This window comes from Cajanus cajan, chromosome 11 (assembly GCF_000230855.2).
Source record: "Cajanus cajan strain Asha chromosome 11, NIPB_CcT2T_4, whole genome shotgun sequence".
NCBI classification, from domain to species: Eukaryota; Viridiplantae; Streptophyta; class Magnoliopsida; order Fabales; family Fabaceae; genus Cajanus; species Cajanus cajan.
In genome coordinates, this window is record NC_138527.1 from 42,094,045 (window position 1) to 42,115,819 (window position 21,775).

Sequence of the window (21,775 nt, forward strand, 5' to 3'; positions counted from 1 at the left end):
CTAGTCATCAAAATATACACAAAATAATATGTATAAAAAAAGGAAATAAATTTTAGTAACTTATTAGCCCACTCCCTTAGAATCTTATATAGACCTATCCCTTTTAAAGAGTTCATTAGTGGTTAGGATTGTATCACTAAAGAATTTATAATAATTTATTAAAAATATTAATTAGGATTGTAAATTAAGATATATATAATATATATTTTATTTTTATTTAAATTTAGTTTTGTTTAAAATATTTTTTAAATAATAACCAAAATAATAATTTTTTTTAATATATGTATGTTTATTTAGTCAATGAATGTAATACTATTTTATTTTGATTTACTAGTATGTTTTCAAAAAAAAATAAAAAAAATAAAATAAAAATAAATAATATATATATATATATATATATATATATATATATATATATATATATATATATTGATACTACATTAATGTTATTTTTTATATTTGGAAAAAAATATAAAAACAACAATTTGACTTTATACATATTATCTTATATTTGAACATTAAACTTTATGCAAATTTCATTTATTTAATATCAAATTAGTATTTGTATTAAAGTCTATTTGTTAACTTTTTTAATTTAAATATGTTTTATAATAAAAAAATTAAATAACAATATTTTTTTTGTCAATGAATAATAAAATTTATAAATTTAATTTATATTTTATATTAATCAACTAGTTCTCTGCAACTAAAGATAATTAGTCAGACTGATAAAGAAGTCAATAAATATTTCACATTAAAACCAAAATTATTTAAATAATAATAAAAAAATAACGAGAATTGGGGAGAAAGGGAAAATAGGTGACATGCCAAGAAATGGGCTGAAAGTTGCAGGCCCGATTGATATGCACTACTTGGCCCAGTAAGGCCCGGCACAAGACCATAAATAAAGCTATGGCAGTTAGAAGCGCAACGAGAAAGTTTGTTAGGAGGAAGAAGCGAAAGCAATGGCCTCTGTTAAAACTAAACGATGGCTTCCGCTCGAAGCTAACCCTGACGTCATAAATCAGGTTCTCCTTGTGATCCCAACGTCTCTCTTTTTCTATAACGCGGTTTGGATAGTAACAAATTTTAATCCAGAATGAAACAATCTTTTACAGTTTCTGTTTTTGGATCAAGTGCATGCATAGTATAACTATAATTATAACTATTTGTGCGTTTCGTAGTTCCTTTTGGGGCTTGGGGTTCCACACAATGAGGCACAATGCTGTGACGTTTACGGCTTAGATGAAGAGCTTCTGGAAACGGTTCCAAAGCCTGTTCTTGCCGTGCTTTTTCTCTATCCCGTCACCAATCAGGTTTTTACCTTTTTCCTTTTTTTTTTCTATGTGTGTGTCAGTTTTTTTTTTTTATTTTCTTCTGATTTTGCCAAACATTCACTGTTGTCAGACTGAACAAGAGAGATTGCAGCAGGAAGATGAAAAAAAGGTGACTGAATGGACAAATCTATTGTTATATATAATCTTTTCATCATTTTCCCCTGCTTCTGAGAATTGCATATTGTGTTTCACAATTGCTACCTCTGCTTATCTATTATAAGCAAATAAATAAATAACTGATTTTAAGAATATTAACATTAAACTTAATTCTATTTTTTTTTCTAAATTGTCCTTGTTATAAATGTTAGTGCAAATTAAAATGTCATTCATTAAAGGAGGATATAGTAAGAAGAATATTATTAAATTATTAAATGAAATAAAAGCAATTCAAATTTGTTTATATTTAGAAACTATTTTTTTAATAGAGAACAGAGGGGTATGTATTTCTAGGTCTCATTATTTGGTAAACAGAAGCCTAATAAAATTTTATTTTATTTAATATCATAATATTATTGAACGTTAGTCAGTGATCTGCATGCTGTGGTGTTCTGGTGCAGGAATATGACAATAAAGTGTATTTTATGAAACAAACTGTGGGTAATGCTTGCGGCACAATTGGACTGCTTCATGCTCTTGGCAACTTGACTTCTAAAGTCAAGTTTGGTAAGTTTTCAATTGCTAACAATTCTCTGTTAGATTTTTAGTGCATGTGATCATTATTTCTCATTTATTTAGTGTTGCTTTTGTCAGTTGAGGGGTCGTTCTTTGATAATTTTTTTAAATCTACTGCAAGCTTGGATCCAGTGCAGGTTATTCCTCCCACCCTTACCTTCTTTCTCTTTTTTTCCCCAGTATATCCACATATGCAGGCATAGATATTATTTATCAACTAAAAGGAATGTTCATTTTGCATTTTTTTATATTTATATTATACAGCGTGGTGTGTTTCTTGAGAATAACACAGAAATGGAAGTTGCTCATACAGTGGCAGCGACTGCTGGTGATACAGAGGTAGTTTATTGATTGAAGCACCACTGTATTGGGAATTATGTGATATATTAGTGGAACTTGTGAAGTGTAAAAATAATCTAATCAATTTGGATTAGTTGTGTTCTTGTTGTTTCTTGTTAGTTTTTTAGTCTTTGGGTGTGATAAATGATACATACTCAGTGTCTTTATACAACATCATTAAATATGTTGATTTCTTTGGTGATGAATGATTTTGGGAATTTAGCTGTTGGGTTGGCTTTTAGAATAGTGATTTGAATATAGGAAAGGCCAGTTCTGCAAAAGTACAGGTTCCTCTGTTCAAGTTTATGTTATTATGTAACTGAGTCTCTGCTTTGTACAAAGATAGATGTCTGTAGACCTATTACATATTGATGGCCTTTCTACTTCACAGAAATACTAAATTTGTGAGTATATTTTAACTTGATTGAGTCAAACCCTGTTTCCTTCTTGAATTTATCTACCTTGAAGTTTTATGACTTGCATCCAATGTTCATGAGGATTTATTGGGAAAACGGGGTAGAAGAAGTTTCTTTCTAAATTAGAAGAAGCAATTAAAACATTTAATGACTCAATATAGTGCTAATATATATCTTATTCAGCTTCTCATCTTACCATTGAATTCTCTACTTCAAATATTTGTAATGCAGGCATCAGACCATGTAGATGCACATTTCATATGCTTTGCTTGCGTGGATGGTAAACTATCTATATAATTTTTTCAGTATATTACAGTACATTCTTTTTTGTTTTCCCTTCTGCGTTTGGTTGCATTTTTTCTGGGATTAATTTCCAGACGGTGTCATAATTCATATGCAGATGAACTTTTTGAGCTTGATGGAAGAAAGTCATGGCCAATATCTCATGGGCCATCTTCACCAAGTACTTTGTTAAGGGTAAATATCTTTTCATGTTAAGGCCATTATTATCTTTTTGCTTAGAGACTTGTGTTTTGAAAAGGATATGTTTGTTCAGCAAATGCATATAGAGAAAGTTTTTCTTTTTATTGTTGTCAAATGGTCAGGTTTCTATAGTGAAGTAGCGTAGGCATTTTCTTTAGACTGAACTTCCATTTTTAAGGACTAATTTCATAGATACATAATGCTTTGAATATGTTTGGTAAATGAACCTCTTCCTCTGTTATTCCCACACCAATCCACTAGTGGGTGCTACCGTAGATAGCCCCCTTCTTTGAATGCGTGGTGCACCCACTACACGGTTATGTGTCTTTTGCTTTGTCCAAGTGCTTTCTTCCTGTCAAATTTGGCGGGATTGTTGTTGAGTCTTGATCATGGCATTTTCAACCCTGCGTTGTCTTAGTCATACTATAATCCTGTCTTCATTATAATCTAATATACTCTATTATTTTTAACTTTAAAATTACTAATATATATTCAAATTACAACAGGATGCAGCTAAAGTTATACAGAGCATGATCCAGAAAAATCCTGACTCCCACCACTTCAATGTCATTGCCTTGTGTAAGAAATCCGGGTAGATACATTAAGGCTATTGATTTAGGTTTGTTGGGTCAGTGGGTATGCTTAGATTTTACTTTGGCAAGTGATCTAGGATGCAGTGCTTTTTCCACTCCAGATTGATGCAAAACGAAATACAACAATTTTTCGCATATGCCAACTAGTACTCAGTTCTGGCGAAGATATTTGCATCTTCATGGTCCTAGGCATATCAAGGTAGTCCATGGAAGCAAATTGCTATCTGATTGTTCTGTAATAACATCTAACAGAGCTATATTTTATTAATGTTTCTTTCGTAAATTAAAGTTGCTTCTAAACTAGGCAACATCTAGGTTGAAAATCTAATTAAACATGAGAAATCAATAAGACGGATTCGATTTTGGGGGCAAATAGCTATTTAGTATAAAGAAATATTGTAGAAGTCATAACTATTAAGCATTAACTGTGTCGGGCCAAAAAAAATTGGGACATCAGAATTACGTATACTTATTGGCTGAGGTAACGATCTGAATTGTACACTTAATAACGTTAATAATTGTGCGTAAAAGGAAAGCCCCAATACATAATAAGGAAATCTTGGAGGCCTTTGCCTTCAGAGGCCAGCAAAGCAAATCAAATCACTTACTTGACCAAAGGAGCCTTTTTTCAAATGCAGAGAACATGCGATTATATGACGTTTAAACAAAATGTGGACCAAAAAACCAAATAAATTAGAATAATTTTGTTGACACTTGGCAGTTTGATGAAGAAATGGTTGAGGCAATCAGTGTTAATTTTGAAAGCATATTCTGCCTGTGAAATTTATTCTACAACACAGGATCATTGTTATAATCAGGAAGATCGGCAAAGACCCAGCTCAACATTGACTCATTGACAACTTCAGGCAAAATTCGTTGTTAGGATGAAAGGAATGGTATGTTCTATTAGATTTCGTTCCAATTGTCACATTTTCCCAAGATTATATACCCTTTTTTATTTCTTATGATATGTTCTCTGCTTTGATATAAAATGCATAAAACGTATAATGAAACTACTGTGTTTTACATCTACCAAACCTGTCGTTTTAGGATTTAATCAGAACACATTGGGAGTGAAGATAGTTTGATATGGTAAAACATTAACAATGGTCATGGGATTAGTTGGTTATCTTTTATGATAATTATTTTAAAAGCTTGGTTAACTTTTTATAATAATTACCTTTAAAGTGGTATTAAGAATGACTTCTTAATTGTGTAAAACAGAAAGTGGAAAAAAAAAAATCATTGTTTTAAGTTAAGATTACTGAAAATTTATATGCTACGATTGCTTTTTCCAATAAAATGATGCGATATATGACATCTAGAATGGTATAGATAATAATTGTATGTTATTTTAAATAAGCAAATTATTATATTAATATATATGAATTAAAAGTCGTATCATAATATATATATATATATATATATATATATATATATATATATATATATATATGAAAAAACTGATAGCTTTCTTATCTGTTCCTAGCCTTCTAAATAAAGCAAAAAAAAAATTCCACCGATTATAATCTTAACATTTACTTTATAGTTGAACATACAAGAAAATTTTCTTAAACACTTTACATTATATAAAACTCATTATAAATCTAATTTAAACTGATAATAATCGTATGTGAGTATAAGGTTAACCATCATGTAGAAATATAAAAAAAAGAAAGAAAATAACTATGCATAGTGTAAAAATCAAACAGGAATAGGTACATAGAATAGAACCAAGCTTGGGAGCACCTTTTCTCCAATTTGTTTCGGCTGGATGGCAATTAAGGTATCGAATGTATGGGAAAAGGGGGAGGTGGGTTAGGGACTTCAATAACGCCTTCTAGCATTTGCATAACCATCCCCATTGTTGGCCTCATTTCAGGTTGCTCATGAATGCACCATATTGCTATTTTCACCCACCTTTGTAACCTTCCATTGTCAGACAAGGCCTCCTCATCCTTCTCCACCATAGCATTTATTCTCCCTTCCAAATAGCAATCATAAGCCCAATCTGTCAGTATCGCCTTCTCTTCCTCCCCAGTCTCCATCTTCAACACACTTCTTCTGCAGCATATAATTTCCAACAACATTACCCCAAAGCTGTAAACATCCACTTTAACAGTCACAGCAACATTCTTGAACCATTCAGGAGCCACATATCCTCGAGTTCCTCGGATCATGGTATTCGTTCTACTTTGGTCAGACAACAACTTGGCCAACCCAAAGTCAGAGATTTTTACATTGAAATGTTCATCTATGAGTATATTTTGAGGTTTTATATCACAATGAATGATGGAAGGGTCACACTCTTCGTGCAAGTACACCAACCCTCTTGCAATCCCCAAAGCAGATCCAACCCTTATATTCCAATTGGGTTTGGATTGTCCAAATAAGACGCCTGCAAGAGTACCACCGCTCATGAACTCGTAGACTAATAGTCTATGGGTTCCCTCATCACAAAATCCAATCAACCTTACAAGATTTTTGTGGCAGGTTTTACCAATGGAACTCAGTTCAGTCCTAAATTCTTTCTCTCGTTCTTGGGCCAATCTGTCCAATCTCTTGACGGCAACCACGTTACAAGAAGCTCCTTCTAGTTTGCCTTTGTAAACAATGGCACAGGAACCTCTCCCTAGTTCTTCACTAAAACCCCATGTGGCCTCTTTCAATGCTTCATAACTAAACCAATGCAAATTTGTTTCCAAAAGACTGGCAGCTTGTACAACCCTTTTCACTTCCGGCTTCAAGAGAATTAGAAAAGCAACCACAACCAGGAGAATACTGATAACGACGAGTGAGGCAATAAGTGATCCTAAAAGAATTGGCTTAGCTCGATCTTCTTTCTTCGAATCGGGAGCAGAGGGGAGTTCCCCGTTTGCATCACCTCTAATTCTTGTTTTGATATACACAAAATGTTTATCAGTGACTTCTACTTCTCTTCCGTTACCAAGGGGCAATCTCTTCTTCCAGCAAGTGTTGCCCCCTAAAATTGCAACAGCACACATGCAATCCCGCAAGCAAGATTCTGCGCATTGCTGTTGAGATGAAGGTTGTATCTTTTCATAGTCTCCCAATGGAAAATTAAAATTTTTGGCCAGATTCATTTCATATAGCTCTTCTGGCCGTGCTTGCACATCTGCTCCACAACCGATGGTCAAATTGGGTTGGCATCCACCAAATTTATTAATTGGATCCACAAATGAATACCCATAAGGACATTTGCAAGTGGGCCTATCATTTTCCATGGAGCAATAGCTATTATAGCCGCAGGAACCGCTACCATAGTCATTGAATATTGCATTGCAAATGTTTTCAGGAACATACCTCACGATGGTCCACCCTGTACTATTGTTCCTCGGATGTGCATACTGCGTCAATACTCCATTGAAGTCAAGCGTTGCTCTGTAGTAATTCTCCTTGGGATCCAGAGTCAAGTTAAACCATTTTTGACCTTGAGGTCGGACTCTAGTCCCATTCTTGGTGTCTACATAGATATCCCCTGACTTATCGAACACTAACTGTGAAGCATTGCCAGAAACGTTGAGTACATAATAACTGTTGTAATTGTAGCCCAATTGAGAAGCAATGGGACTCATCAAGACATTACCATGATCAAAATAAAGTTGAAACCTTCCAACTGCGTAATTGCTGTCACTAAATCTAGAAGTTAGTTTAGCATTGAGCTGCAAAGAGAGAGATTGGTTAGGTAACAGCGTGTCTGAGGGATTGTGGAAACTTTGCCACACATACTCAGAGTTGCCGTCAAGGAGAACGAAGTTGCCGGTGTCAAGCATAGCCCCTCCGGTAACCACGGTTTGGGGACTCGCTATCTTCATGTTATTATTCCCTTCGGGTCTTATAAGCCAAAGCCCTTCCTCGTTGATCTGCACGTATGATCCCGGTGATGCTGTTTCAAGTGTGTAGCCTGTTTTTGCGCTCCAAACCACCGTTTTGTTGGGTATCATGTCGTACCAGATGGCAACCATGAACCCCGTCGTGTTCCGGTCTGTGTCATTATTCAGTTGATAAAACCCGAAAGCAAACTCGCCCGAAGGTGAACGCCATGCACTCTTTTCACCGGTATAAAGTGGCGTATTCAGATCAATGTTTGCGGAAACTAACAAAGCCTGAAGAAAGACGAGTGCAGGAATAAAGAGGGTTAAGGCAGCCATGCATGAACTAGGATTGATTAAATGTCTAGTTATTTTGTTGATGGCTTTGGCTTAAAAGAAGCCACATACTCCCCCGGAAGATACTTGGAAGATGAGAGCCACGCGTGGCTTTGAGAATTATTTTCTACATTATCCACAGTGATTCGCTTGACTTGTCAGCTTTGCATGGGAATGACATGAGTACATGACTCATGAGCTGATGGCTTAAAATACTATTGCGTTGTTGGTTCAATCACAGCTTAACAAGTAATCACCAGATATTTCTTTGCAATTGCCACTCACCAAAATGAAGAGCCAAAGTGCTTTTTGAATCAATCAACCATTGAATTTGTTGGTGAGAAGAAATTGAACGCAGAGGAATGTATAATTTTATCGAATAATAATCTGTTTAAACACAAATTTTATAATAAAAAGAAATCTTGAAAGGAATAGATAACAAAGCAACTAATAAGTAACACTAAAAAATTAAATCGTCACAAGACTTGATCAAACAATTGATAGAAAAATTTAAACCAATCACTAGAACATGTTCAACACTTCTCCTTATATTAGTAGTTGACAAGTCTAAACTTCTCTCTGAATAACTCAAACTTGCTTTCTTGAAAAAACCTTGGTGAAGATATTGGATAGTGTTTTTGGTCTTGCAGTACTTAAGCATAATACACCATCCCTCTACATCTTTGAGAAAAAAAATAATTTGATGCTAAGATGCTTTGTCTTTCCATGAAAGATTGGATTTTTAGAGATAGTTATGACTGTTTGATTGTCCACCATTACACTATTTGGTACACCATGAAATTTTGATTTTAGAAACAATTAGAAAGAATAATGTTGAGATAAAAAATTTGTTACTTATTTATAGTAACATTTTTTAAAAAAAATGTTGCAAAATGACCTATATGACATTTTTTACTCGATATTGGACTTTAATTTTTAAAATAATTAAAAAGAATAATATTAAAAATAAAAAAAATATTACTTTATCTATAATAACATTATTTTTCAAAAAAATATTGCAAAATAATCTATTTATTTAATATATGGTAATATTTTAACAAATATAAAAAAGAAAATGTTATTATAAAATTAAAATATAGTAGTGATTGTAACTGTAGCCTTTCAATTTTAGTTATTTTTTTATTATTAATTATTTTAATTATTATCAAATTAGATTTTATCTTCTTTCTTTCTTTTTCCAACACCAGTCTAGTGGCCAAGGATTTCGTATAATTGGTCTAGAGGATGGATGATCTTCTATTTTCTCCCCAAAATTTGGCATGAGATGAATGGTTAGCTTTAGCTACAAGAGTTTTAATGCTTAAACTAGTGTTACGACCGTGTCTAGAAATTATAAGACCCCAAAATTTATATTAAAAAATTATTTTAATAAAATTATCATTTTTAAAAAAAAATTATCAATAACAAAATCATTTATAAAGTCTCATATTATATAAGAATTTTGGTCATTTTGTTTTATTTTAAAAAATATTTTTCTGTAATAATAATATTTACAAGTATTGTTAATAATATTTTGAAAGCAATGCCTGTATTTGGAAGAAAATATAATCTTTTAATATAATGCAATACTTTTAGTATATGATGAATTTCTTTTATATGTTTGCAATATATTTATTTTTAAAATAAATCAAGATTAATATAATATTTGTTTTTATTTCATCCGTACAAAAAATCAAATCTTATAAATCAAATAAAAAATTAAATATGATTTGAAAATTTGAAAATTATTCAACTTGTCTCTTGATTAAAGATCTAGATTATTCTATTATATATATATAAACAAAATGATCATCCAAAAGATATTTTTAGTTACGTGTGTGATCTTATCAATAGTATTTTCATAAAATATCCTTTTAGGTCTGTATATATCAATCTATAGATTCATTCATTAAGTTTAAATTCTAAATTAATTTTGTTAGTTTTTTTTATGTAGGGGAGAAATAGATCCAGTTTAAAATAGATGTAAAATAATTTTCTTAATTTTTAGAGTAAATAGTAAATATACAAAATTTGTATTAAATACAAATATATATTTAATAAAATTTAAATTTTATTAAAAGATAACATCAATCATATTTAAAAAATTATACGTAACTTTTGTCCTTATTTTAATTCTACTCCGTCATTGACTAGTCACCGAAACAGTAAAGACATTCTTATTAATTCTCTCAACCACATCATCTAAATGCCTCGTTTTATTATTAAAAATGAAATAATTTCTACACCATCAAATATTGTCAAAGATAACTCCAAAAATCACCCTCCGATTGTTGTATTGCACTTTGAGTTACAAATTATGAAAAGATCATATCCTCCAATACAGAATTGAATAAAAGGAATTGTTCACCAATCCTGGTTTACGCAGGCAGGCTGTTATTTGATATTTCACGGTTCTGTTAAAGTGTGATTCTTGAGGGTGTCGAATTTATGGGTCTTGTGGGGCCAACGTTATTTATTGAAGTAATTGTGTCTACCTGTGTGTCATGTCAAGCCATTTTATGTGAAGTTTCAATGCAGTGTCTGAAACGAAAGCACCCACGAGGTGGACCAAACGAAGTAACCATTTGCCAAGTATCCTATCCTATGTACATCTCAACAAGTCATCCTCATGCAGAAAAGTCTCGCCACTTACTGTTGAGATAAAGTCATCCCTGGTGGACACGGCGAGCCTTCTTTTAAGGCAAAGTTATCAACAAAATAACTTCACTTTTAATCAATCCATGGCACTGCCACTGACCTTAACCCTCCTTATACCTACGCTTATCTATCTTCACCATCTTCCCTTAGCTTTTGCTAATGTTGCTCTCAATTCCTCACTTTCCACTAATGACAAGGATGCGTGGCGTTCACCTTCGGGTGAATTTGCTTTCGGCTTTCGACAACTCAATAACGATACCAAGTTGTTCATGCTTGCTATCTGGTACCCCATGATACCCGAGGAGACCGTGGTTTGGAGCGCAAAAGCAGGCGATACACTTGCAACAGCACCAACAGGATCACGGGTTCAGATCACATCACAAGGTCTCTCCCTCACAACTCCCCAAGGGGATTCCCTGTGGACATCGAATTCAGACGTTGTTGTTTCCGAAGGAGCCATGCTAGACACTGGCAACTTTGTTCTACTCAACGGGAACTCTTTTGATTATGTGTGGGAGAGTTTTCAGAATCCCACAGACACCTTGTTGCCTAACCAATCTTTGAAGCTAGATGCCAATTTAAATTCTAGACTCACGGACACCAATTACTCTTCTGGAAGGTTCCAACTTTATTTTCAGGATGGTAATGTCTTGCTCAGCCCCCTTGCGTGGCCTTCTCAACTTCGTTACAACTCTTATTATGTCATTAATGCCTCTGGCGCTGCTTCAAGTTTTGACTTTGATACATCAGGAGATATCCATGTAAAGACACAGAATGGGACTAGAATCCAGCCTCAAGGTCCAACATGGGGTAACATAACTCTTGACCCTAAGGGGTATTACTACAGAGCAACGCTTGATGTCAGTGGAGTTTTCACGCAGTATTCTCATCCAAGGAACACTAGTAATAGTGCCCAACAAGGGTGGACAATCATGAGGTACGTTCCTGGCAACATTTGCAACGCGATATTCAATGAATATGGTAGCGGTTCCTGTGGCTATAATAGCTACTGCTCCATGCAAAATCAAAATCAGAGGCCCACTTGCAAATGCCCTTATGGATATTCACTGGTGGATCCGAGTAATGAATTTGGTGGATGCCAACCCAATGTCACCCTCGCTTGTGGAGCGGATGTTCAAAAACCGCCAGAAGAGCTGTATGAGATGCATGAGGCCAGAAATTTTAATTTTCCTCTAGGAGATTATGAAAAGATACAACCTTACACAAAAGAGAAATGCTGGCAATCTTGCTTGCACGATTGCATGTGTGCTATGGCCATTTTAGGCGACGAGACATGTTGGATGAAGAGATTGCCCCTTGGTAACGGAAGAGAAGTGCAACAAAATGATAGACATTTTGTCTATATCAAAACAAGACTTAGTCGTGACTTACATATTGGTGCAGACGGGGAACTCCCCGATTCAACGAAAGAATATCGATCTAAGCCTATTCTTTTGGGGTCACTTATTGGCTCCCTCGTTGTTAACAGTCTTCTCCTGGCTACGGTTGTTTTGTTTATTCTCTTGAAGCAGAAAATGAAAAGGGTTGTCCCAGGTGCTTCTACTCTTTTGGAAACAAACTTACATTGGTTTAGTTATGAAGCATTGAAAGAGGCCACATGGGGTTTTAGTGAAGAACTAGGGAGGGGTTCCTGTGCCATTGTTTACAAAGGCAAACTAAAAGCACCTTCTTGTAACGTGGTTGCCGTCAAGAGATTGGACAGATTGGCACAAGAACGAGAGAAAGAATTTAGAACTGAATTGAGTTCCATCGGTAAAACCAGCCACAAAAATCTTGTCAGATTGATTGGGTTTTGTGACGAGGGAATGAATAGAATTTTGGTCTACGAGTTTATGAGCAATGGTACTCTTGCCGACGTCCTATTTGGACAGTCCAAACCCGTATGGAATCTAAGGGTTCGATTTGCTTTGGGGATTGCAAGAGGGTTGGTGTACTTACACGAAGAGTGTGACACTCCCATCATTCATTGTGATATAAAGCCTCAAAATATACTCATAGATGAACATTTCAATGCAAAGATATCGGACTTTGGGTTGTCCAAGTTGTTGTTGTCTGACCAAAGTAGAACCAATACCATGATCCGAGGAACTCGAGGATATGTGGCTCCTGAATGGTTCAAGAATGTTGCTGTGACCGTTAAAGTGGATGTTTACAGCTTTGGGGTAATGTTGTTGGAAATTATATGCTGCAGAAGAAGTGTGTTGAAGATGGAGACTGAGGAGGAAGAGAATGCAATACTGACAGATTGGGCTTATGATTGCTATTTGGAAGGCAGAATAGATGCTATGGTGGAGGACGATGATGAGGCCTTGTGTGACAATGGAAGGTTACAAAAGTGGGTGAAAATAGCAATATGTTGCATTAATGAGCAACCAGAATTGAGGCCAACAATGGGGATGGTTATGCAAATGCTAGAAGGCTTTGTTGAAGTTCCCAACCCATGACCCCCTTTTTCCATGCAATCAATATCATAATTTCCATCCAAGGTTGGTTCTATTTCTATGCATCAATTCCTACTCCTGTATGATTTTTATACGATATGCTCTGTTATTTTCCATTCTGTCTTGTTTTTGTATTTCTGCATAATGGTTACTTGGTTAAGCCTTTTATTCAAATAAGATTATTGTAGCTGTTACAGCATATGAAAGTCAGTTGTTTACTTTTAAGTTTATTACTTATGTTAATAGTTTATTGTGTCAGTTAGTCTTAGCAACTTGTACGTAAGTGACTGTGACTCAATGTATTAAACATAATAATAGTAACAGTTTTTTCTTCCGGTTTACATGTCTGCTATTAGCTCAGTTTTGAACTTCTTGTTTTTTTTCTTCTAGAGTATCTACATATCCTTCAAGATGTCATATTTGGAATAACTTTAAGGAGGAAGCTATCTTAGAACTTGGAGTATCCGAACTCCCCGAGCCTTAACCAATAAAAAAGATAAGTTTGGTAAACGTAAAATTATATGTTTTCTGCATTTTATAACAAAGAATATAACAGACCATAATATATATATATAAGGAGTATCATTTAAATTTATTCATTGTGAATGTGAAAACAAAGAGAACGATATATATAATGTAACATGTTTATTTATCAAAGTAGGATAATATGGACTATTAACCAATCATAAAATTAAATGAATAGATTTGTATCGAAAAGGAATAGATAGTCACGGGTTACGTCACGTATGAATCTTTCGAGTATACCTATTCAATTATCATATTTAGTCATGTAACTCCCTATTTGATCATCTCGGCTACCTTTCTTACCTGTTGACTTCCTCGGTCACATCGACCGTCAAGGAATGAGGCCACTTCAATTATCAAGGTACAAAGTCATCAGATATTGATTAATTTAGGGTGCTCCACACTTATTAGCTCACTTGGCCATGTTGGCTGTCGAGAAGCGAGATCTTCATATTATGCATGACTTAATCCCCAATTACAAGGTATTATTATGCTTCGGTCGTTTTGATTATCTCAGCCATTGAAAGGTATGTTTCCACCTATGTCGGTGCCCTTATTTCATCTCAACAGTCTCGAATGTTAAACATGCTTATTGACACTAACAATTTGTATTATACAACAAATTATACAATTAACAAAGAAAGTAAATGAGATTAAGGGATAATCTGTCATTAATAACTGCATTACCTAATCGGTAATCAAAAACAAAGTTTACTAAATTCAAATCCATTATAATCAATATAAATAGTCATACAAAATAAGGTAAAATTATTGTTCATTTATTACTACTATTAATAAAACTACTATTCATTTATTGTTTTGTCGCACTTATTCTCTATTATTTATTTTTATTATAATAAATAAATTAGATAAATTTATATATAGATAAATCAAATAAATAATAAATAAATAAATTATTTTTCACCCCTAATCACACCTTTATCAAATGACGTAGTATTCAACTTCGGAATGAAGCAAATGCCTGCTAATAATTTTCTCTTCTTAAATTATTTTTTCCAAAGTTGGTTGGTAACGTAGCGTATACATTTTGAATTTTAAGAATCAATAGAAACAATCCATATTAAACACAACACAAAGCCCAGTCATACGTTGATCCTATTTGTTTGCAAGAAAGAAGGTAAGTGGATTGAAGTCAGATCCTCACAGACTCTAATTACAACACAAATACTTATACATATTTTAGGGAATAAAGGGAATAATATTTATAAATTATTTGATAAAAAATAATTTTATAAATAACACTTTTAATATTTGTGATCTCCAATTTCATTTTAAATTTATTCAGATCCATATTATTTTCCAAACTAATTAGTGTAATTTTTTTACTTAGTTAAAAAATAATTTTACAACTAACACCAAATACAATTAAAAGATTAACTAGAATTAGAACAGATATCTCACCCTTTGAGATGCCTCCAACTTAGCGAGGAGATTAGTCACTGTTATCGACGATGGATACTTCAGGAACGAACAAAAAAAAAAAAAAAAAAAAAAAATATATATATATATATATATATATATATATATATATATATATATATATATCATTTTTGTAAACAGATAAAATTGGACTTAGAGAATACATGTCACACTAATTAATATTCAAATTTTGAAATTCAAGATATTGCAATTATTTAAGAAGTACAAACAAAAAATAAATAAATTATTATATGTATTATTAATGTAAAATATTTTTTTACATATATATGTCTAATAGATATATATCATATTGAAACATCATATTAATAAATAAGATGTGATAAAATAATCAAACTTTATTGAAATCTATTTTAAAAATAATTTATATTCCAACAAAAATATTAAATTATAAAGGTATATTATTTTTCAAATACATTATACATACTTGCTTCTAAAACATTATTAACAATATTTGTCACTATTGATATTGTTGAATGTCATTTTTTAATAATTTTGTTATTGTTTGTTTACAGCAATAATATTGTTATTGTTGAAGACAGTTTATTTTAAAATTAAAATTATTTAAATTTTTTATTTAATATTAACTATGTTAAATGGTAATGAATTTGTATTTTTATAAATTGATAGTAAAATTTGAGAAATACTTAATCATATCAATAATTTTATAGTTGATAAAGATAAAATATAACTTGATGAATTATATTAAATTAAATATAGATTATAAATTTTACCTAACATCTTATAAAAGAAAATTTTTCATGACTATGCACTTAAAGAAGATGCTAGTGCGAATAAAAAAATATTAATATAGGTTTTTAATGATTATGAAAATGAGAATTAAAATTACTATTTATACGATACAAATATGTTTTATAGAATGTGTATATTTTTTTTTAACATAGAATATGTATCTAAAATTTGATATTATAACCTCAAATAATGGATACGCAATCACGATAACTTATGTATTTTTCTATATATTTGTGAATTTAGAAACTTTTGTTGGTATTGTATCATTTCATCAATGTATCATACTAATGACATTTGAGATTATATAAAATTATACATGAAGGATCCATTTTTTTATATCACTTTTGTCATGTTTTTTTTTTTATATCAGCATGCTCTTATCCTTAATTAAGAGGTCTTCCTCCACTATTAGTTTTTTTTTTAGGTCTTCCACCAATGTTTTTTTTTTCTTTCTAAAATCGTCATTTATTTTGATATGAATGGTAGCTAATGTATATTTAGTTATTAAATAATTTTAACAAGACTCCTCACCAGCGTTGTTTTTATATATTTTTATTTAAAAATAATGAAGTTATTATTGACAGCGGGACAAAACCACATCGTCATGAGATTGAATGTGAAAGTAGAAAAGTATCAACAAAGATATTTCCCATTTTTTAAATTAAACCAACTTAAATAATGATATCGGACTAGTAACGTCAACTGCAATCAATTTCGATTATAGTGTTTTATATTTATTAATCAATAATTTTGAAAAATTAATAGTCAATTTTAATTTGTAATTTGATTCTTTTATTTTCTAAACAAATCTCTCTGAAATATCTAAACTCATGGAACAAATTCAGGAGAATATTCGAATGTTTTACAAGTTAGATGTGTCGCGCGCCAATTGGCCAAATAATAAAATCATCTACTCAATGTCATTGTTTTAATTTTGTTTTTGTTGTCAAATTTTTAATTCTGGAAATGGTAATGCCGATTTCTTGGTCAAATTCTAGAGTAGAAATTTGATTTGATTTTTAAAATCTGGGCTTATAGTTGAATTATTTAGAACAGAGGAGTTTGGGGAATGAATTGAGAAACATTGAACCAAAAAATAACAAATATTGTATTCACAAACCGAAAGAAAACCTGCAACCCTAATAACTTATAGTTGTATGAGATTGAGGATTGAGGATTGAGGAAGGAGTGAGCATCTGAATCCATATTTGCAGAGTGGCACTGTCCTCTCCCTTAGGGTGTATTATTATTTTATAATCATAATGTAATGATAAGAGCATGGTGCCAGTGCCACACGCATCACAGAATCAGATAACTACAAAGTGGATTTTACAATGCATCCAACGTCAGCATTACGCATTAACTAACCAACAACTGCTCCGCACGTGTGCACTGACCCACTTGACTTCCCACTTGCCCAGGCCCAGTTATCAACCCACCATCACCCGCCACACCCACACCCGCCGCCACCTTCCTCCGCCGCTTCCCCGGCGACCCACTCTCCGACGAAGACGAAGGCTCCGGCGAGGACCGCTTGGACGTGATCCGAACCGGTTCGGGCTCGCCCGAGTTGACACGGAGCGGGAAATTCAACAACGCCCGGGAGCCGCGCATTCGGTAGGCGGCTCGGTCGTAAGCCAGCGCCGCGTCCTCAGCCGTTTCGAAGGTTCCGAGCCAAACCCGCGCCCCATTCTTAGCCGGGTCACGGATCTCCGCCGCGAACTTCCCCCACGGCCGCTGCCGCACGCCGCGGTAGTGCTTCCCCTTCGCCGCCGCCGGTGCAGCCTTCTTCACCGCCGCAGCGGCAATGCCCGGCTCCGGAGGCGGAAACAGATCGGGCTCCGATTTGACGGTGACCGGCGAAGCCGCATCGAGAGATGGGACCCAGCCGACGTTGATGGCGTCGCGAAGCACGCCGTAAAGTAGCATGTCCTCTGAATCATCTTCTTTGAGAGGAAGTTCGCCCCAATCCTTGCTCAAACACGGGTACAACCTGCTGAAACTGGAGCTCCGAGAGTAAAGTGGAATGTTACCCGAATTAACGTTCGGGGCTCCGAATTTGTGTTCCTCGGAATCGCCCAGTAGGTGCCGTCGAATGGAGTCCAAAAGGGCCAAATCGGAATCCAAGCCACTTTGTTCGAACATTTCGTGTCCCTAATATATATATTTTTTAATGTTCTTGTTATGTTGGGACTTGAGAGAAGAGAGAATGAGGGAAGGTGTTGAATTGAAAATTGGAACTTGGAAGGGAAGGTCAAAGGTGGATGGGGGTATTTATAGAAGTGATGGTTCATGAACTTGGACAAGAAACTTTGAGATCAATGGAGTTTAGAAAAATTTTAATTTTCAATTGGTTTACGGTTTCGGGTTTAACTTAAATTCTCTGGGGTGTTTTTTGTTTATGGCGTCTCGGTCTCGGTCTCGGCCTGGGCTTCTCCGAAGGTTCGCATGTGTAATTTGCAAGGTGCAAGTGGGGTTGGATTTATCACGTGCTTAATTTTTCCCATTTCTTCTGATACAATATTTCCATTTTGACGTCATTCGTCTTACAGGCGCACACAAGTTACACAACTTGTTCCTTGTCTTCTTCTGCTGCTTTTGCTTTGTCGTTTTCCCTCCCTTAAAATCAACCAGAAGTTCATTTCCTATATTATTTTTAAAAAATAGTTATAAAGGAATAATTACTTTTATTATTTAAGTTTATACACCATCTTGATCGTAAACAAACAAAACAAAAATACACAATTTAGCTGAGTGATAATTAAACTTAAATCTTTATGCATTCGTTCATACTCAACTACTAGATGAATAATAGTTATAATGAAAATTCATATTTGAAAAGAAAAAAATTAGAAAGAAGGAGATGGCTAGGAAAGTAGAGAGTGGACTGAGATGGGGTGCAGAGGATGTGGACATGTTTGGTGAGGTTTGAAAATGGTAATGCAGGGTGGATAAGTTTCTTGCAAGGTCAATAACCCTCCATTAATTAGTCTACTTGCTAAAGAGGACCCCACCATGCACCTTTAATTTCCATGTCACTGTAACCCACCTTTTTTACCTTTTAGTGCTGCTTCCAGGAAGGTGGTGGTGGATGAGGATGACAGTCACCCCACGAATCACACAAATCCACAATTCACTACCCTTCACTCTTTTCATTCCTTTTATGAATATATGATATAGTATGAGTCATGTGAATATGTACACACTCCAAATAAGGTGCCAGTGCCAATGCCACTATAAAACAGCTATCATCGATATTGATATTCAAGTCGCATATAGCCACAAGTGAGGTTAAATTGAGGGTACGTTTTGGATGAATATTCATTTGAAATAAATGATTTAATTAAATATTTTTAATGGAATTGTAACTAGATAATAGTTTTTTTTTGGTAGATTAATTATATAATAGTTTGTCATACAATTACTTTTAAAATTTATTAAACATTTATTTTTGATAAATCAGGCAAAGAAACTTATTAAAACAAGTAAACAAAAATGACAGATAATAAGTTTTGTATCAGCTTTTCTAATTGTTTCTTGAATCCTTATTGGATAGACATCCAACTTCTTTATCCAAAAGAGTGATCACGTTATATTCTGTACACGTTAAACTTTGAGTTTAATTATGTGTTGACAAAATTCTGGTTGAATTATAAATTACTATATACCTAAACCTTTGTGTTTAATGATGTTTTTGACAAAAATGTCGTTGACTTACAGATTATACTAAATAAATTTGAGAGAAAGTTATTAAAAAGAAAAATGTAACAAAGCACATTTCATTGCTTGAAAATGTCATATTTTAGAACTAGTTCTAGTGGTTGAAGATGAAATAACATATGTATAGGATCTTATATTTGAATCTTATTATGACTATTATATTATAAAAAAATCATGTTTTATAAATTATAATTTCTTGATCCAACTTTGCATAAAGGCACGTATTGTTTTGTTTTTAAAAGGTATTTCATTGAGTTAAATAAAAGATACTATTTATAAATTACTTTTTACTTTGATTCTTATATTAGGTGGACTTTTTTTATTTTTAGTAGAAGTGTAAATGGTTGTGGTTCAACTCAGTAACTTAACTCGATTCAATTACATTTTAATAGGTTGAATCATCGGGTTTGCTAAGATATTTTGCATTTCAAGTATTTATTTTAAAATTGTATTTTTTTTTTCTTAAAGCATTTTAAATTTAAGTTTGATCTGCCCGATCAAACTTTTGGACAGATCAAACTTGAAAGCTTTCTTTCAAGATCTAGCGAATGTAGGCTAGTTAGTTACATACTATTTTTTTTCCTTATTTTCCTTTCTCTACCCAAAAAAAAAAATTCAAGTTTGATTCTCTGCTCATTTTACAATTGTTCAATTCAACAAATACTCATTGGCGTGTGAGGTGTGACATGAATGTTGTAATGTGTGGCGTAAATGTTTCAATAATCATAAACGAAATACAAAAGCTCTATCTATAGATTTTCAATTGTGACAAATGAATATTGGACAAAGTCGAAGGTGAATTAAAGTCTTTGAACATAAAGTTCAGATTATTAAGGTAAACTTTGCGCACGAAAATATTACTGGTTTTTCCCGGTATGAAAGGTATATGATATAACCATAAAAATTAAATTAATCTAACGGTTAATACGAGTGGTCCACCGTAGACCACTATAAAGTTCCTCCACTGTAGTTTTTTTTTTAATAATCTTATTCAAAACATGTGTAAACAAACTCTAACATTTTGATATATGTCTTGATGGGTGTTGATTATTTTATCCTAATGTGATCAAAGTTAAAGGCAATATTAATAATTTTTTTTTAATTCTTCTTTGCATATTTTAAAATAAAAATTAATTTAGACTCAAATACATGTTTGATTTTTTTTAAAGTATAATAGTCGTGCAATTTTAATTTTTCAAGGCTTATATATTAATACTAACAAAAAATAATAAATGTCAATTGGAAAGAATTTAAGAAGTAGGAGAGAAAAATACACATTCTGACAATTTTTAATAGGAATAAACAAAGAAAGAATAATTTAATATTTTTAAAAAATTATAAGATATATGTCTTATAAAAATGATCAATAATTTTTCTAAGTTATGTCTTATAACATGGATTGGGAAAATTATAATTTAAAAGTATTAATTTTAAATGAGAAGGATTAAAATTGTATAATTGTGATACTTAAATGACTAAAGCCGCTCAGTTAAAATTTGAGGGATTAAAATTGTACAACTATAATACTTGAAGGTTAAAACTGCTTAATTATAATTTTGGAGATCAAAATCACACAATTATAATACTTGAGAAATGAAAAACACAATTAAGTCAATAATCTTATTTATATTTATATTTCAATAATTTATACTTTTATTTTTTAATATTTTTTGCATTGCATGTTTATTATTTTTATTTTACTTAAAGTATTAATTTCTCATTAATTAACTCATAAAATAATTATAATTATATTTTTAAATAACTACTAACTAATTAAAACAAAATTTTAAAAGCATAAAAATAAATAAATAAACATTAAAAGTTGGGCAGGAGGACTTCTTAATGTGTCAAAATCAGAAATATATAAGCAAATGTTAATATATCGAGTCTTGGGTAGGGGACTTTTGAGAAAGAAAAAAATAGTATAACAATGTACGTAATTTTTTTGTTCTATGATTGATACATTCTAATTAAATTAATTATATAAAAGGGTTGCAAAATAACTGTTTCCGTAAATATGCGACGGACGGAGATACTTGCAAGTTGCAAAAAATCTTGCATTTACAATGAGGGTTTTGTAATATTTCCTAATTAATTTTTAAAATTTTTATTTTAATTGTGAATAAAATTAATAAATAAATTATAAAAATATTCATGAAAGAGTCAAAATGGATTGGTTGAATAATGTGT

General features: G+C 32.5%; 4 protein-coding genes across 4 annotated transcripts; 2 read left to right on the forward strand and 2 right to left on the reverse strand.

The window, feature by feature from the left end:
* Nucleotides 1-913: 913 nt before the first annotated feature.
* LOC109792978 (ubiquitin carboxyl-terminal hydrolase 3) lies at nt 914-4,128 on the forward strand. Its single transcript, XM_020352436.3, has 9 exons — nt 914-1,028; nt 1,185-1,316; nt 1,408-1,446; nt 1,895-2,000; nt 2,088-2,146; nt 2,274-2,348; nt 2,996-3,044; nt 3,165-3,241; nt 3,754-4,128. Exons 1-9 carry the CDS (start codon nt 966-968, stop codon nt 3,841-3,843), a joined length of 690 nt encoding a protein of 229 aa, XP_020208025.1. The 5' UTR covers nt 914-965; the 3' UTR covers nt 3,844-4,128.
* Nucleotides 4,129-5,355: 1,227 nt separating this feature from the next.
* LOC109792976 (G-type lectin S-receptor-like serine/threonine-protein kinase LECRK3) lies at nt 5,356-8,172 on the reverse strand. Its single transcript, XM_020352434.3, has one exon. The coding sequence runs from the start codon at nt 8,010-8,012 to the stop codon at nt 5,622-5,624; it is 2,391 nt and encodes a 796-aa protein (XP_020208023.2). The 5' UTR covers nt 8,013-8,172; the 3' UTR covers nt 5,356-5,621.
* A 2,377-nt stretch (nt 8,173-10,549) lies between these two features.
* Nucleotides 10,550-13,470, forward strand: LOC109792974 (G-type lectin S-receptor-like serine/threonine-protein kinase LECRK4). The gene is given in 1 exon segment (XM_020352431.3): nt 10,550-13,470. A coding segment is annotated over 1 exon segment (2,412 nt). The 5' UTR covers nt 10,550-10,750; the 3' UTR covers nt 13,163-13,470.
* Nucleotides 13,471-16,949: 3,479 nt separating this feature from the next.
* LOC109792975 (ethylene-responsive transcription factor 1A) lies at nt 16,950-18,295 on the reverse strand. The gene has a single exon (XM_020352432.3). The coding sequence runs from the start codon at nt 18,008-18,010 to the stop codon at nt 17,225-17,227; it is 786 nt and encodes a 261-aa protein (XP_020208021.1). The 5' UTR covers nt 18,011-18,295; the 3' UTR covers nt 16,950-17,224.
* Nucleotides 18,296-21,775: the final 3,480 nt, after the last annotated feature.